The following is a 15619-nucleotide window of genomic DNA, read 5'->3' as shown; positions in this document are numbered from 1 at the left end:
ACGTTTTAATCATTTTGGCATCAGTCCTTTTGTCTTATCGTCTAACTAAGGCTTCTAGTCTAGAAAAAGTTGTACGATTGTCGTTTAATACATTGGAAACATCTACAAATGTTCAGAGTCTCCACACAAAACTAAGTAAACGGAGACTACCATAAAACATCTGCACAAACGCAGACTAAAAAGATAGCAATGCTTTAGGCACCGGGACGCGATTGTGGTGCCCAAAACTCAGTTCACTAGGCTCTTCTGAGACCGCAGCCAAAAACTTGGTTGGGTGTGTTGTGGGTTTGGGATTTCACTGACTGAGGCGGGGAGTTATTTGCACCAATGCACTTCAGCTTTACGGCCGAGTCCATCAGCTGAACAACAGCCGCTTATCCAGGTAAGAGCCGCATGGTCCCTTTATAAAATATTTAATATATATATATATATATATATATATATATACATACACAAGCTATATTGCTTTTAAATACCTGCCATATGCATGTCTAGTTTATTGCCAAGCAGACTGGATTACATTTCAGTGGTTATAAATATCTTCTATTACTGTGCGCTTTATCCATGCCATCATTATTTTAAGGAAGATGTGAGTGACTAATGCGAATTAGTTACTGGTTAAATAAAAACAGTGATCAAACAACTATCCTGTTACCAGTTAATCTGGACAGAAAAATCAAACCACAGCCCCCGAGCTGTCGGATCATGTGTAGCGGTGTGTTAGCCTGCTAACACTAGCAGTGACATCTACGCTCTCCCCCCTCCTGTCTTCAGTGTGCCTCTGTTCGCCTGGAGATCTCCACTGTCCGCCCTCTGGGGTCTGACTCTGACCCCTCCGTCACCTGCGCTGAACTCTAAACGCGCGTCAGTGCTTGTGGAGAAGTCATTGATTGTATCATGTGGCTAGTTCGGCGCGTTAGCAGCTAGCGCAGAAATCTGATGGGCGTCAACATAAACACATCTGTTCTGAGCTTTACCTTTAAATAGAATGGACACGTATCAGTTTTTGGGGAACACTACAATAATGCTGTATACATTTACAATAGTTAACTGTATTGGGTAGCATGAACTAACAATGAAAAATATTTTACAGCATTTATTAATCTTCTTGGTTTAAAAAGTAAAATTTGTGTTTGTTAACATTGGTTGATGCATTATGAACTAACAATGAACCACTGTAATTGTCTAAATTCACATTAACCAATATTAATAAATGCTGCCAAAAATTGTTTATTATACCTAATGCATTTATTAATGTTAACAAATAGAACCTACCAATTTGTGCTTTTCCTTGTGAAAAGTTACCACGATAAGTGTAGTTTTAGTTAATACAAAATAATTCTGTAAAATTAATATGGAATCTTTTGGTCACCCTGTTTAATTTCTGACTGTGGTGGTGAAAACTGATTAATTACAGTTTAATTGTATTAAAAGCAACTAATAACTGTGGAATTTTGTCACATTATAATTGCCTTGATCAGGGTTTGAAATGAAGTGGGCTTGGGGCAAAAATGCACTCAAAAGTGAAAAATAAATGCCCCTGAAATTCAAAATGTGGGGGCAGAATTTTTTTAGAAGAATATTTCAGCTCTGTGAGTCCATAAATGCAAGTGAATGGTGGTCAGAACTTTAAAGCTCCAAAAAAAGCACATTAAGGCAGCATAAAGTTAATCCATAAGACTCCATTGATTATATGTCTTTTGAAGCAATATGATGCGGGTTGTTGTGAGAAACAGATCAATATTTAAGGCCTTTTTTACTATAAATTCTCCTCAGTGCCCAGTGGCGATATGCACAAACATGAATCGCCAAAAGCAAAAGAAGAACGTTACAATTCTTTTTTTATTAATAACATCTGATGTAGTTTTTGATATTCTATTCTAAGCCTAATTATAAACCTTATCACATAAAAATTATTTGACGATTTATTTTAGTAAATATTTGCAGTCTTATTATTCAGATTGAGAACGTAATGAATTGATTCAAATATCATTTTATTATTTTTATTCCCCCTTTCTCCCCAATTTGGAATTCCCAATTCCCATTATTGGTCCTCATGGTGGCGCGGTTACTCACCTCAATCGGGGAGGCAGAGAACAAGTTCCAGTTGGTTCTGAGAATGTCAATCCACGCTTTTATCACATGGCTCATTGTGCACAACACCACAGAGACTCCGCATGTGGAGGCTCATGCTACACTCCGCGATCCACACACAACTCACCATGCGCCTCATTGAAAGCGAGAACTACTAATCGCAACCAGGCCAATTTGGTTGCTTAGTAGACCTGGCTGGAGTCACTCAGCACACCCTAGATTTGAACTAGCGACTCTAGGGGTGGTAGTCAGCTTCAATACTCGCTGAGCTACCCAGGCTCCAATGAGTTGATTCAATATAAGTATTTGAATAAAAGAATGACACAGTATAATTTTAATGAAGATTAAAAAATAAAAGCCCTCATACATATAAAAAAAAAAATCTAATCCAGAGGGCAATTATTGCCTCTTTATGGAAAAGTACATTTCTGACACTGAACCTGGCATATTTTTGTTTGGGATATTTTGGTTTATTGCCTGCAATCTACAATTCCTCATTCATGTGGCTTGAGCTACTCTTTTCCCTTTTAAAACTTACAGTTCATATACCAAATACATTGTGGTCATTTAGATGAGAAATATGTTAATACACTAATGTTTTGGATGTGCAGTGGTAGATGATGCCCAGCTGCACTAAACCTTTTATTGTGCTTAAACATTGTCTCATAACACAACACTGTAATTTTCCAACACTTAAAGAAAGATTAGTTTAAGAACAGTAGTTTACCACGAAACAAAGTTAACAGCATACTTTCAGAAAAGCTGAAGTTGAGGTTGTGCATTTTGTGTTTTTCCTGCAGAATTTTGGAGCTGTGGTATCAAGATGGATGGTGACAATGAAGCCAAAGGTAAAGAACTGCCATGTCTTTTTCAAGTCTTTCATGAGCAACCTCACATCCTTTAAATAAGACATACTGTGTATTAGCTTTTGAAATGCTGTCATTAATTAGCTGGTGTAGAGTTTTTTTTATTTGTGGTGGTTAGAATATTTTTTGATTCACAGTGCTACTTTGACAAAGCCAGTATAATGTTTCAGTGTAAAAGTTTAATGAAGTTTAAAGCACATCACTGCCAAAGAGTTAATGGAAAAGTCTGTTAAGAATGTGTGCATTCTCTCAAACCCTCTGAGGACAAAATTGAATTTGAAACAATAGAGGTTTGTTTCTACTGGGTAGAGTATGATTTCATGTTTCCTTTTAAGACGTGTGATTTATTATTTTTTTTCCTTGAAAGTAACCTAATGTTTAAAGTACATTGTCTTCTTTCTAAGATTTAAGGCATTCATGTGTCCCATGCTTTAACTTTTGTGGAAAGAAAACTATTGAATAATGAAAGGAATTGAATATTGAATATAAAAAGTGAGTGTATTGATAAGAATATTTTTCGGATAAGTGCTTCCTTGGTGTCTAGGCTGTTTTTTGCTCGCTGTGTAAGGTAATAGCATGTTGTTTTCAGGGAAGGTGAGCGACCAGGCAATGCAGAACCCACAGGTATTGGTTGCTCTTCAAGAAAAAGTCAACAGTGTCTCACATATTGCTTCAGTCATGGAGAGGTAAACAAGTGAATCACTGAAGCACTTTTTTACAATCTAAAGTTTAGTCTCATCAACTTTTAATAGGGGAAGAAAAAACTTCTTACTTGTAGAAATAATGCCACTTGATACAAGCCCTTATACTAGAACACTATGAACAAAACTATGCAAGATAAAAGCAAATTTGACCCAGGATACATTAAATACAGGTTATGTTTTTTACGATGGTGGGTCACCACTTTATGTCCAATGTAAAATCTGGGTCCCCGAAGCAAAACAAGTTGAGAACCACTGATCAGATCTATTGCATTTAACAGATCTAAGCAAAAATCTTTTCTAATTGTTTTTTAATGTTTAGTAACAGCATTGTTTTTAATCTTTCCGATCTGTAGTAAATTATTTCCCCTGGAATATCCCAGAATTGACCATGTATCAAAAACAAGCAAGCACCAGCTGCTCACTGTATTCACTTACAGAAATGTTGTCACGTCTTATTAAAACTCTCAAGTCATCAGTTTGTAATTATCGTTCATCCCGAATGTGCATGAAAGGTTTAATGATGCACATAACAATCCCGCAAACTTTTAATGATTACACAGGATTTAGAGTTGTTAGAAGCTGTCAATAACTCACAGCCTTCAAAGAGTGCAAGCAAGATTCATACTACGATGAGAGGATAATGATGCTCGTGGGTATGAGGCAGAAAATTAGCTGTATTCTTTTGACCGTATCGCTCAATTATCTATCAGTCGACTTTCGTTAAAACAGAACCAGTAACTGCAGCACAAACCTTTATTATAACCTCCGGTGCTGTTTGCATGAAACGGATGACTTAGGTTATGAGAGATGAAGCGCAGTTCACAATGCGATTTGAAAAGAGATCTTGTACTTCAACCATCTGTAGGCCCCAGAGAGAAGGGAAATGCAACAGTCCAGCTGTGCATTACCGGACACCCATCTGCTCATGTCTGCCTTCTCTTTCCCTCCCATTTCCTTCTGTCCAGCTTACCCAAGTCTGTGAAAAGAAGAGTCCATGCCTTAAAGAACCTTCAGGTTAACAGCTTGCTCATTGAAGCCAAGTTTTATAAGGAGGTGCATGAGCTGGAGAGGAAGTATGCCGCTCTTTATCAGCCGTTATTTGACAAAGTAAGTTGTTGTGATTTTGTATTGTGTGTTTTATATACCTTAAATACATATTTGTTCCTGTAGAGCCATCATGTGCAATCTTTTTGTGTGTTTCCAGAGAAAAGACATTGTCTCTGGAAAAGTGGAACCCACTGATGAGGAGTGCGAATGGCAGAGAGAACATGAGGATGAAGAAGCATTAGCAGTGTGTATTATCGCTCCACTCACATTGAAGCCAGACCAGATGCTGACCGTAGTTAGCTCTTTGAACCGTATTCTTAGACAAACTTTCTTTTTCAGGAAGATTTAAAGAAGAAAGCTGCTATAGAGGAAAAGACAAAGGATGCTAATGAGGAGACACCCAAGGCAGTTCCAGAGTTCTGGCTCACCATATTCAGAAGTGTGGACATGTTGAGTGATATGCTGCAGGTGAACCAGCAGAACACCAGATATTCTCCGCTGCTGATTTATTTGTCATTATTGATTATTTAATGTTTTCCCTGTAACCTTGGATTGGCATTAGATGTCTCATTATGAATTTACTTAAGACATTTTCATGGTAAAAAGTTTGGTTTAAAACGCATATTTTTTAAGAAAATATACTTTTATGCTGCCCAAAATGCTCTCTATCTCAACAGGAACATGATGAGCCAATACTTAAACATCTACAAGATATTAAAGTGATATTTTCTGGTCCCGATCAGCCCATGGTAAGGACAATGTATTAACACTATGTCCAAATCAGGAGTGAATTTTTGTCCAAACCCGCCATGACAAGTGGAGCCATGCCCACAGTGAAATCTCATTGGTCCAAAATTCTGAAGTACATAACAGTAAATTAAACATAAAATATTTCCTGATTAGGTGTAATTGTGTGACATGGGCACATTATCGCATGCAGTGTAAACAGACAAATTGCTTATTGCTGGAAATGTTTCATGTAACGCCTGGTTAGGACACTGTGTAAGCATTTTTGTTGAATTAAAAATGAATGTGTATTACCATTTAGAAACCTGTGAAGAAATTAAAATCTGAATAGATCTAATTCTCAGTTACATCATATTGAGATCTGAATAGATTTCAATGTGCTACATGAGATTAATATCTGAATAGATTTAAGCCTCTGTTACATCATATTAAAGTGATAGTTCACTCAAAAATGAAAATTCTTCAAAATACACAAAGATTTTTTGAAGAATATTTCAGCTCTGTAGGTCCTCACAAAAGTGAATGGTGGCCAGATCTTTGAAGCTCAAAAAGAAAATAAATGCAGCATAAAAGTAATCCATACGACTCCAGTGGTTAAATGTCTTCTGAAATAATATGATAGGGTTGGGTGAGAAATGGATCAATATTTAAGTCATTTTTTACTATAAATGTCCACTTTTACTTTCACGTTATTCTTTTGTTTTTGGTGATTCACATTATTCATATAGATTGCCATCTACTGGTCTGGGTTGGTCAAAGGTGGAGATTTATAGGAAAAAAAGGATTTACACTTTTGTCTGTTTCTCACCCACACCTATCATGTCACTATAGAAGACATGGATTTAACCACTGGAGTCTGATATGGATTACATTAATGCTGCCTTTGTGCTTTTTTGAGCTCATACCAACAGAGCTGAAATATTCTTCTAAAAATATTTGTTTGTGTTTAGCAGAAGATAGAAAGTCATACACATCTGGAGTGGCATGAGGGTGAGTAAATTATGAAAAAAAAAAAAATTTTTAAAGGTGCACTCGGTAATTTTTGTTTGTCATCTTGGACTTACAGTGACACCTAGTGGTGTGATGCAGCTTCATTCAAAATCAGTAGTTTTCAGATATAGATGCCATTATAGAAATTCACTATTCACAATCAGCCATGATTCATTTAACCCAAAAGTGTTAGTGTTCAATAACAAGATGGTTACTGAGTTTAAGTGAGTAGTATTCAGCTGGTCATGTGATTCTAAAATGGCAGCCCCTGTGGGGGCTTCCCTCCCCCATGTAGAATAAAACTTTTATTAGGTTACTGATAATGACTGGAGTCTTCATCTCATGTGAGTGGTCATGATTTTATACATATGTTTCAAAATTACAACTAATTTCTCTAAGAGTAAATTTTTTTTAATGGGGAAAAATTATTGAGGGCACCTTTAACAATCCCTTTAAGGTCTTATCAAATTCCTAACTGATGTACATGCTGATTGTATCATTTTGCAATACAGATCATTTTACAGATGTAATATGTATGTATTTTTCAATCTTTGGACAGAGTTTCACATTAGAGTTTCATTTTGAACCCAATGAATACTTCACCAAAACAGTCCTCACAAAAGTATACAAGATGAAGTCAGAGCCAGATGCAGAGGATCCATTTTCATTTGAGGGACCTGAAATCATTGACTGTGAAGGGTGAGCAATTACTCGTATCATAATATATCTACTCCGATTTTCAACTGCGTTTCATTCTAGCATCAGGTTCTCTGTCACAGTTTGCCATTTTACATCTCCTGTTTGCAGGTGTGAAATTGATTGGCACAAAGGCAAAGATGTGACTGTCAAAACGATCAAGAAGAAGCAGAAGCACAAAGGCAGGGGGGTGGCGAGGGTAGTCACCAAACAAGTGCCCAATGACTCCTTTTTCAACTTTTTCAACCCTATTAAAGGTACCAGTTCAGAATATGACAGATGTTCATGCCAACTTTTATGAATGCTTATAACAGGTGACTCATATTAGAAGGTTGAATGGTACATTGGGAAATCACAGGCTCAGGTCAGCTGTCTCAAATGTGAAATAGAATGTGAATATAATTATAGACAATAATTCCTTTCATTTATAAAGTGCTTCTCTGGATACTTCCAATCAAAGCACTTATATAAAGTTGTAGGGGGAATCTCCTCAACCATCACCAGTGTGCAGCATCCACCTTGATTAAGCGTCGGCAGCCATAGTGCACCAGAACACACACCAGCTATTGGTGGAGAGTGGAGTACAGTTATGTAGCCAGTTATATAGGGGATTGTAATTATATATAATATACAGGGAATTATTAGGAGGCAGTGATTAGTTGAGGCCAATGGTGGAAACATAGCCAGGACACTGGCCACCAGTGAATACCCTATGATTTTTAATATCTTAAAATCTCATCTGATGGACAGTGCCTTTTTATAATATAGTGTCTCTGTCACAAGACTTGGGCATTAGGTCACACACAGACAGTTGGGTGAACACCCCATGCTAGCCCCGTGCTAGCCACAGGGTCCCTCTCCAGCTCTCAATGTAATACAGAACAGCTGTTAGAGATAATTTCCCACAGGTGTCAATACTCACCATTCTTCCTCTCCAGGCCTTGCTCTCCACAGACGTCGCTCGGCCACTCTCACATTACCACAATTATATTTTGAAACTTTTTCCATATAATTAACATGTTTGACCATAAAGATATTAATAAAACGTATAAATCATGTGGAGATTGATCATGCTTCTAAATCTTACCAAAAGAATACAAACAGAAATAGTTCAGCAAAGCACATCCCCCTGTTACAATTTGCAGACTGGTTAGTTAGGTTATTATACTTCAATTATGTATTTTAAGACATTTATTTGATTATGTAGGACAATTATTTACTTCAATATTTAAATTATTAAGAATAAGTGAGGAACACAAATATTGAAGCAACAATACCAGTGTGCAGACATGCTGCATTGTATCCTGCACTTAGGTTGGATGTGCACACTTTTGTAGATATTTTGTTTTTCTACAGTTACTCTTAAAGTCACCAGTATTTTTATTTTCCTTTTTAGTTTCACCAGATAAAGAGCTGGTGAGTATTGTGTTCTTTGTTATTTGCTTTGTTTTATCTTAACCAGTTTAGTTTAGCCATTCATTTACTTTTTAAATTAAAACTTGTATATGATTTTCCAGTGTAAGATGTCACTGTCTGCCTTATTAAAACCATTGCATTTACTTTTCATCTCCAAATGAACAATGAAGCTGATTGTGTGTGTGTGTGTGTGTGTGTGTGTGTGTGTGTGTGTGTGTGTGTGTGTGTGTGTGTGTGTGTGTGTGTGTGTGTGTGTGTGTGTGTGTGTGTCCGTGTGTGTCCTTTTTAACAGGATGAGGATTCGGAGTACACCTTAGCCACAGATTTTGAAATTGGTCATTTCTTCAGGGAACGAATCGTACCAAGAGCAGTTTTGTATTTCACAGGAGAAGCTCTGGAAGATGATGAGAGTGTATGTATCTGGCCAAAAAACTTTCTGTCTTAAGAAGTCTATGATTCAGCAGAATGCTTTCAATGTACGTCCATTTTTTAAAGATTGTGTCTGTTCTTAATACCTGACAGTTTGAGGAGGAGGAACTGGATGAAGGTGAAGAGGAGGTGAATTTACCATTGATGTATTATTTAATGACAAATGAAGAATTAAATGCTCTGTAAAACTTTGCAATTATATATGTCCTGTTTTATGTGGTATTTTTGTTGGTATTGTAATGTAACTGTGTTTTGTGTGAAATAGGACCAAGATGAGGACGATGAGGAGGAGGGAGAGTTAGATTCAAAGGTCAGTTTGGATTTAGATTCCAACTTAAGCTGCATTAGTTGATTAAAAATTAACTGTTGCGCTGTCTCTATGAGCATAATTTTGTGCAGTACTCCTCAGTCTCTGTAACTATTTATTTTCTCTATTCTTCTGATGAATGGAAATTTGCATGTCAGATGATTTATAGTGATTTGTTGTTGTTCTCCACCCCCCTCCTTTACTCTAGTTACAGGCATAAGTCATTCTCATCTCATACATTTCTAGGTAAGAAAGAAATGTCATGAGTCCATTCCAGATTGGTGCTGTCATGATTGCACCCCCCCCATCTTCATCCCTGTACTCATGTCTGCTATTCCATACCCACAGCAACCCTGTAACATTGGACCAAACTAGAGGTCGACCGATAGTGGATTTTGCCGATAACTAATGTGGTGGAAAAGACCGATAACCAATAGTTTTTCAGAATGTGTTTGGGGGGTGTTCTTACTATGACTGGCTCAGACACAACAGTCAAAGATGAAAAAATTCCCAGATACAGTATATTGTTTACCAAAATCCAATAATAATCAGAAAAGATTTGGTGCAGAATATGAAGCTTAACAAGCCCATAACACATCAGAGACTCTTATTTTGAAATGACACTGACTTGGCTCCGTTACAATGCTCTGTCCTCAAGTATTAACCAAATTAAGCTTTTTATACCCTAAATATTCACCTGATGAAGGTTTTTGTATATACATTACTGTGCAAAAGACGTTTTTCACAAAAACATTTGTATTAAAATGGTTATTTTGTATATTTAGCTTTTAGTGTATCAGTAGGAAATCTCAATTTTAGATTTCAACATTGCTTTTGCAAATAGATTGATTACATGAAGATACAGAAGCAATTGAGACAGCCTGAATAGATAGAAGAACTGGCAAGTTCATCAAGAAGCTTAGGACATCCTATCTGCCAACAACTAAGAAAAACTGTGTCCAGGTTTACCTAGGAGAATTGGTGCTGTTTTGAAGGCAAAGGTTGTCACACCAAATATTGATTTAGGTTTTATGTTTACTGGACTTTGTATGATGTTAACTGATAAAAGAAAACTATTTATGGCATTATTTTTGAAGGTATCCTCACTCTGCAACATTTTTCACAAGTGCCTAAAACCTCTGCACAGTAGTCTATATATTTCACCAGATGATGATTAAAGAGGAATAAGGGTAATTATTATTATTATTATTCACAAGATATGAAGTTGGAGACCATGTATGTGCTGACTTTGCCTCACATTTTTCTTTGCATGCCCTCGCTTCATTTTAAAACAATTGATTATCTTATGAAAATAACAAAATATGCATTGAAGTGATGATAAAAATATGGATGAATATTGTCAATGATTAATGATTTAGATACAGAAAATCTCTGTCCACAGAGGACCAAAATAAAACTATCGTGATCGAATTTCGCAGATAACAATAGTTCCAAAAAGCAACTATATATATCGGTCTACCTCCAGACAAAACCACTCATATCATGTAATTAATGCCTTGCCCAAAATCTCAGTACATGACATGTAAAAGAAAAGAGTTTTCATTTGTTTGCCCTTTGGTGAGTCATCCAAGGATTTATGTTTCTCTTCCATGAGCAGGAAAGGTTCATGATTGCTATGTTATAGAATTTGGGACAAGGTCCTTCCATCCATTTAGCTTTTTCTGCATACCCTGTATACAGAATCATACTTAACAGATTTTATTAGTATTTAATCATTAGCATCCTGGCATCCTCTTTGGAATACATCCGTCTATTCAGGGTGATACTAAACCACCTGGTAATTGAAGACTCAATGGGTCTCATTTCCTAACCCTGCATATGCACATATTTGTGTGGTAAACCTGTGTGTGGATGTTTTCATGCCTTTATCGTGATTCATAAATAAGTTCACACACAGGAGTTTGTGTTTCAACTAGTTTTGAGAATGGCACACTTGAATCTCCTCGAAAATCTTGCTGCAGATGCTCTTAAACATAAGCACGTCTTTAGAGCGCATTAAAAATATGTTTGCAGAGAGCGCCGAATGGCCATACTGATGAAGTTGATTATGCTAATTGCGGGAATGTGCTCCATTTTTTGAATAATCTGGATTGATCAACATTAGAAAAGGGGTAAGAGCAAATTTATGTGCATGTCAGATGGTTTATAGTGATTTGTTGTTGTTCTCCACCCCCCTCCTTTACTCTAGTTATAGGCAGAAAGAATTGTCATGAGTCCATTCCAAATTGGTGCTGTCATGCCATGTGAATCCAGCTGAATTTTAGCCTTAAAAACATAATTGTATGCAATTTTTAAAGAGATAGTTCAACCAAAAATGAAAATGATCTAATTATTTTATGGCATCCCAGATGTTTGACTTACTTTCTTCTGCAGAACACAAATTAAGATTTTTAGAAGAATATTTCAGCTTGTATGTCAATGCAAAGTAAGTGAATGGGTGCCAAAATTAAGACAGCATAAAAGTAATCCATAAGACTCCAGTGGTTAAATCGATGTCTTCAGACATGATATGATAGATGTGGGTGAGAAACAGATCAATATTTAAGTCATTTTTTAGCATAAATTCTCCTCTCTGCATGATATGCACAAAGAATGTTAATCAACAAAAACAAAAGAATTAGAAAGTAATGTGGGGATTGACTGAGCAGGTTGGGGAATTTATTGTAAAAACAAAAAAATACTTAAATATTGATCTGTTCCTTAACCACCAGAGTCCTGTGGAGTACATTTATTTTGCCCTTATTTGGATTTTGGAGCTTCAAAGTTTTGGCACCCATTCACTTGCATTGTATGGACCTACAGAGCTGAGATTTCCTTCTAAAAATCAGATTACTTGCCCTTACTCGCACGTTATATGTTATTCAAGGACCCGAAAGCAGTTGTGGAACACAGACAATCGCTTCACGCTCATATCATGCGAACCGTCCACCTGGAACTCTGCGTAGGGCATCAATTTGGCCCTGGCACATTTTCTCCTGAAGGATCAGGCAGTGGTCAAATGTGCTATCTTCCCATTTAGTGGTGTACAGTATCTGCAGGACCACCTCGCATTCTTATCTTAAATAATAGCTACGTTGTTCACATTATTGTTCCTACATAGGCCAACGGAGATGTGTTACTCTAAATGTGCTTTCATTAGCCATTCTGCTGAGGTGAAGATATACAATATCTCCCTGGTTAACCCTCACTTTACTCTGATGCTGCATCTGCCTCAAGTCGCAGTCATTAAGTTATTCTTACTTGATAAGAATTCTTTCCCCCTCCCACCTTCCCCTCCATCTCTCTCTTTCATTACTTTTTTCAGAGTGTGGATCCTCAGCCTCCAGAATGCAAACAACAGTAGTTGGACGGCTCACTCCTGACGCTGTTAATCCCCATCAGCTCTCTAGTGCTGCGTGTAGTCTCTGCTGATTACACCATCCTCACAAAACAACCACAATGATGCAGTACATTGGAAAGAAAACAAGTTTTTTTTTTTCTTCAAATATTTCTTATTTCAAAACTCAACTGATATAGTACAACAGCACTATAAATATATTGGGCAATTCCATGCAGCCTGCCTCAGAATGTAGATATATAAAAGTAAAACAAAACTACTTTTGAATTCATGATTTAGGCTTTGATTTTGGAATGCAGACATATTTTGACATGCCATTGCACCATTTCTCTAGAGAATGCAAAGCCCAAAACGTTCTCACAGGTTTAAAATAATTTTGCTTATTTGTTTTAATTACAAACATTATCTCTTTAATACAATTTTGAGGAGGTGCATTTTAAGCCTGAATTGAAATAAATGGAATTGTATTTGTCAAGTTTGTTCCTGTTTAACAAAAGGTTTATTTTCCGTGTCGTGGGCATAACCGTTATTTTACACAGCATATCTGTTTATGTACATTTTGAACAAAGCAGCATGTTTATGCATTATTTATTAAGAGAAGTGTGTGGACAATTACTAGCTAGTTTACCAACCAATGCATCAATGAAACCTTGCGGTCAAGTATGTAGGTAATCCCTACTTGAGTAATTTGTATTTAATCATATCAGGCCTCTTTACAATGTGGATGACATTTTACTGCATTTGTCTAACGTTTCCATCTTTGACTTGCCTCTTGAACATCACAATTAAAAACAAACTCCACATTTAAAAATTCTATATGCTTAAGCAATGTCAACTCATATTTGTTTATACTGTTTGTATTTAAATATAAGTTTCTTCCATATTGCTGGAATTGCTCAATTTAGAAATTAACAATAACAAATGGCAGCAGTCTACTGCCATTGGTCACTGAATTCTGAGACCACTGCAGATGATTATACTTCCTGGAGGTCACATATTTTTATGTGATCACATCCCCAAGGCTGTTTTTTGAAATACAATGTCACATCCCAAAGTTATCTCTTTATTTTGTGACTGGATCTAATAGGTTACTCAGGGTTTTTTATGCCAAGATGACAATGTACGAGTGTCCAGCGTTGTGAAAGCTGTTGATATTAAATCTAACCTGCAAAATGTTCTCTCTTGTCTTGTAAAAAAAGTTGTTTTTGTATCTAGTTTTACGTAGTTGTTTAAATTAATTTCTTCTTTTCCATTATTATTGTTTTGAACACAGTGTATTGGTCTTGTGCTTCTTGGTGGATCCCTGAGAGAATATATTTAGCAGATGTATGTACTGTACTGTACCCAGTTGATTATAGCCCCTTGTAGCATTTTGAAAGTGCTTTTGCTGTACTGCCCAAGCACTTACTAAAAAATTAAACATGTTTATTCCCAATAAGAGTGAACTAATTTCTCCTCACTATCACCATTTTATATCAGAATTGAAGTGCCTTTGATTCATTTATCTTTCAGATTTTACAGTTAAGATGTATTTCTTTCAAAACTTCAGAAAAGGGAGTCTGATGGTAGGATTTCAGTAGCACACTCAGTATCAGTACATTTCAAATCCACATATAATTCAAACTAATTTCACAGATACAAAGACTTGTGGTAAGGGAGCCATGGCAAACTTCGCTTTGCTTATGTGAAAGATAAAAAAAAAAAAAGGCCAGGCTTTAAGATTTATTCTTCTCAGTGCACTTTTGTCTGTGCTCAATGTCGAATAAAAAGGATCAAGTCAGGTTTGCTCAAGAAAAATAAGAAGCCATTTTAGTGTTTCTTGATCATACACAGAAGTCTTCTTTGAACAGATCAAAGTTGATTTAAACTGATATGACCATTTCAAATACAGCTTCATCTAGATAGGTATTTCTACTTGATTTTTGGACCATATGCAATCTGTAGTTGGCAGCAATGACTGGGGTCTGCTGTTGTCTTGAAGCTCTGTGCTTTGTTTGTAGAAGTTTATAGAAAAACTGTTTCTGGAATTTCATGAATGAAGACTAAAAAGGTTAAGATGCTAAACTATAAATTGACATTTTGAATTTGTCCAGACAAACTTTGCTGTCCTCTAAGATCAGTCCTAAAGACAAGATGCAAAAGTGCAAAGTTCCTCAGAGGGGTTCACTGCTGGGGTAATAATCGATTCTTATTATGTGCACTTTTGTTGTAATCATTTAGGGTGCTCTGCATTCACTTTCTGCCTATTTATATTTTTTCTTTTCCATTGTTGTTTATTCATAGACAAGGAGAAGTCTTATTCTGGTTAATATTTACATGACTTCTGTCATTCAGTTCAAAAGGCACTTTTTAAATTTGATCCATTTGTTATGTAATAACACACGCTTAGTGGTGTCATTCAGACTCCGTAATCATACAATTGGAGCATGGATGACCGATATTGTATGTTATAGAAGTACGAAGAGTGTTTTAGAGTGTCTCACAGAGACAATCCTCTTCAGATTGCTCCAAAAGTAATCGTTTTATTTCTTGATTTAATTTCTGATCCTATGCCCAGGGGTGGAAAGAGTACTGAAAAATCATACTCAAGTAGAAGTACTGTTATTTCCCAAAAAATGTAGTGTGCGTAGAGTAAAAGTAACTGTCCAACTAATCAAATAAGAGTAAAATAGTAGCTCATTTAAAAGTACTCATGAGTATTGAGTACCGAGTTGCAAAACCTATGCCCCATTATAATGAACACTGTAGGCCAACTTTTAAAATACATCACTTATCTATGATAAACACTACATGAATCTGATTCCAATAAATAAAAGGGAGACATGATAACAGAAATGAAAATACACTGATCACGGTTTTAAATCATAATGTATGAAACAATTACATTAAAATCAGTTTATGTGTAGAGTCTAAATTTCCCTTAATGCCGACAGAGCGTTATTGTTGTGCATAAAACATGTTCAAA

General features: G+C 36.2%; 1 protein-coding gene across 2 annotated transcripts; it reads left to right on the top strand.

The window, feature by feature from the left end:
• Positions 1-281: 281 nt before the first annotated feature.
• LOC127650413 (nucleosome assembly protein 1-like 4) lies at positions 282-14084 on the top strand. Of its 2 annotated transcripts, XM_052135855.1 has the most exons (15): positions 282-382; positions 2895-2942; positions 3550-3646; positions 4630-4771; positions 4869-4955; positions 5051-5179; positions 5389-5460; positions 7008-7147; positions 7256-7401; positions 8541-8560; positions 8853-8972; positions 9083-9118; positions 9255-9299; positions 9505-9542; positions 12622-14084. In XM_052135855.1, the coding sequence occupies exons 2-14, from the start codon at positions 2918-2920 to the stop codon at positions 9514-9516; spliced, it is 1071 nt and encodes a 356-aa protein (XP_051991815.1). In that variant the 5' UTR covers positions 282-382; positions 2895-2917; the 3' UTR covers positions 9517-9542; positions 12622-14084. The 2 variants fall into 2 exon arrangements, with proteins under 2 accessions (XP_051991815.1, XP_051991807.1); XM_052135847.1 differs by lacking the exon at positions 9505-9542.
• Positions 14085-15619: the final 1535 nt, after the last annotated feature.

The sequence above is a fragment of the Xyrauchen texanus genome, chromosome 1 (genome assembly GCF_025860055.1).
Source record: "Xyrauchen texanus isolate HMW12.3.18 chromosome 1, RBS_HiC_50CHRs, whole genome shotgun sequence".
Lineage (NCBI taxonomy): Eukaryota > Metazoa > Chordata > Actinopteri > Cypriniformes > Catostomidae > Xyrauchen > Xyrauchen texanus.
This window is presented reverse-complemented; position numbering and strand designations above follow the sequence as displayed.